Source organism: Austrofundulus limnaeus, unplaced genomic scaffold (assembly GCF_001266775.1).
Source record: "Austrofundulus limnaeus strain Quisiro unplaced genomic scaffold, Austrofundulus_limnaeus-1.0 Scaffold1806, whole genome shotgun sequence".
In the NCBI taxonomy this organism is placed as follows: domain Eukaryota; kingdom Metazoa; phylum Chordata; class Actinopteri; order Cyprinodontiformes; family Rivulidae; genus Austrofundulus; species Austrofundulus limnaeus.
In genome coordinates this window covers 11,621-13,879 of record NW_013954208.1, presented here as the reverse complement: position 1 = coordinate 13,879, position 2,259 = coordinate 11,621, and the positions used below count along the sequence as shown (strand labels likewise).

The window sequence follows — 2,259 nt, the reverse complement described above, 5'->3', positions numbered from 1 at the left end:
AGGTGGTTTCTATGGTTCATATCTGAGATCAGGTGGTTTCTAATGTTCGTATCTGACATCAGGTGGTTTCTATGGTTCATATCTGAGATCAGGTGGTTTCTAATGTTCGTATCTGACATCAGGTGGTTTCTATGGTTCATATCTGAGATCAGGTGGTTTCTAATGTTCGTATCTGACATCAGGTGGTTTCTATGGTTCATATCTGAGATCAGGTGGTTTCTAAGGTTCGTATCTGACATCAGGTGGTTTGTAAGGCTCGTATCTGAGATCAGGTGGTTTCTAAGGTTCGTATCTGAGATCAGGTGGTTTTTAAGGCTCATACGTTGTCTATAAGAAGGGTTCTTAAACGTTTTGGGTCTGGGGACCCCTTACAAGGGTCAAAAAATTCCAGGGGACCCCGCCCCCTTAGCAAACCCCATGCTGTTAATGCAAAATAATTTACTGTTATTTTAATCCCTAAATGCCATGGTAATAGTATTTTTGTTTGGTTTAGTATGTTTGTTTTACTAGTGCATCATTCCCCATATGCATTTTATTTAACAAAAAAACAAATGAACAATTTCTTGAAAATTTTTGAGGACCCCCAAAACATGATTCACGGACCCCTGGGGGTGCTTGGACCCCAGTTTGAGAACCTCTGATCTATAAGATTCTTACCTGAGATAAGGTGTTTTTCAGACAGCATGATCTTGGTGACGGGGCTGCGGTGGACAGAAAAGGTTTGGAAGAGTTGTGGTCCTGAACCAACGGTCTCTGGATGTTGAACAATGACCCGAACAGTCCCAGAACTGGTCCCGTATGCAATCTCGATCCAGTTCCCGCTGTCACCTGAACAGATGCAACCATCTCTTTCAATCAGGTGTTTGACTCGACCTCAGAGAACCTGAGGTTCTAGCAGCATGCTGAAACATGAGAACAGGTTGTGGGTCTGTCCCTTACTGGTTTTAGGAGTCAGGTAGACACTGAGAGCAGTGATGGCGTCTTCAGTCGGGTCTCTGTAGAGCTCTGTCACCAGCAGGTCATTGTCCTTCATTCTCAGTGGAAACTTCTGAACATCTGACCAACAAAGAACAATGTCATTTCATTCTGGTCAGAACCCAGTTCTACCAAGGAACCTGAGAACTTCTGCAGTGATGAAAACCTGAAGCTTTTTTTAAAAAAAGGGTAATTAATCATAGATTCTCAACACAGCCCTGTATGATGACATCTGGTGGCCAAAGGTATGAGAAGCATCTTAAAACCACAACGTAAAATAAAGGGCTTTCTCCTGACAGCTTTTTAACATCTGGACATCTGTCTGTCTGATGTCAGGTCTGTCTGATACCAGGTCCAACTCAATGTTCAGAGCACAGAACAGACGGTAGGCTCTCACTTCTCAYGAGTCTGACATGCTTCACACATTTCCACACGTCCATGCTGACTCTCCCTCCTGCCATTACGCAGCAGAGTTTCTCCAACTTCTGGACTGTTTTAATCTTAAACAGCATGTCAGTGTTCCCGCACACAATAGAGGTCACACTCTGGACTTGGTCATAACGGACTCTGTCCTGCCTATTACCCCTCAAGTCTATGATCTGGGTGTCTCAGGTCATATGACCATCTCACTGCAACTTTCACACCAATCCCTCAACCAAAAGGACCAATGTCAGATCTCATTCTGTAATATAAAGAACATTAACACTGAAACTATGGCAGCAGACCTTCAACTTGCTCTTTCTGAAAATCCTACATCACTAAATGGATCAGTGGATTTGTATAACAAAACCCTGAGCAGTCTTTTGGATCTCCATGCTCCTGTCAAAACCAGATCTGTCAGCTTATCCTGTTCTGCCCCTTGGTATAATTCTGATTTACGTAAAATGAAAACATCTGTGCGTGCTTTGGAACGAAAATACAAAACCTCTGGTCTAACTGTCGACAAGCAAAACTATCGTGGGCACCAGAAAACATATTCCAAGTCCCTAAAGGAGGCTTTCTTCCACGTGACATTCCAAGGAGGTTTTATCAGCCTGCGACCGAGGTCACAGCTGTGGGAGTCCAATGACAAACATAATTCTTTAGGGCAACCAGCAGAAGAAGATTCATTATTAACATTAACAAACTGAAATCTATCAGTTAAATAAGACTCAAACCATTTTAGAGCTGTTCCTGTAATCCCAACATCAAGTTCAAGTCTACGTAATAAAATGTTGTGATCAATTATATCAAACGCAGCAGAGATCTAACAGGACAAGAATGGACACAAGTCCACTGTCTGAT

At 42.7% G+C, this 2,259-nt stretch overlaps 2 protein-coding genes across 2 annotated transcripts in view; one reads left to right on the top strand and one right to left on the bottom strand.

Moving 5' to 3' along the window:
- Window positions 1-2,259, bottom strand: part of shkbp1 (SH3KBP1 binding protein 1) — a gene marked incomplete at its 5' end in the record, with an annotated part of 16,152 nt that overhangs the window by 5,940 nt on the left and 7,953 nt on the right. The window contains 2 exon segments of the mRNA XM_014033682.1: window positions 658-828; window positions 940-1,056. Coding sequence (XP_013889136.1) covers window positions 658-828; window positions 940-1,056 — 288 coding nt within the window.
- esrrd (estrogen-related receptor delta) overlaps window positions 1-2,259 on the top strand; it is a gene marked incomplete in the record, with an annotated part of 23,963 nt that overhangs the window by 18,077 nt on the left and 3,627 nt on the right.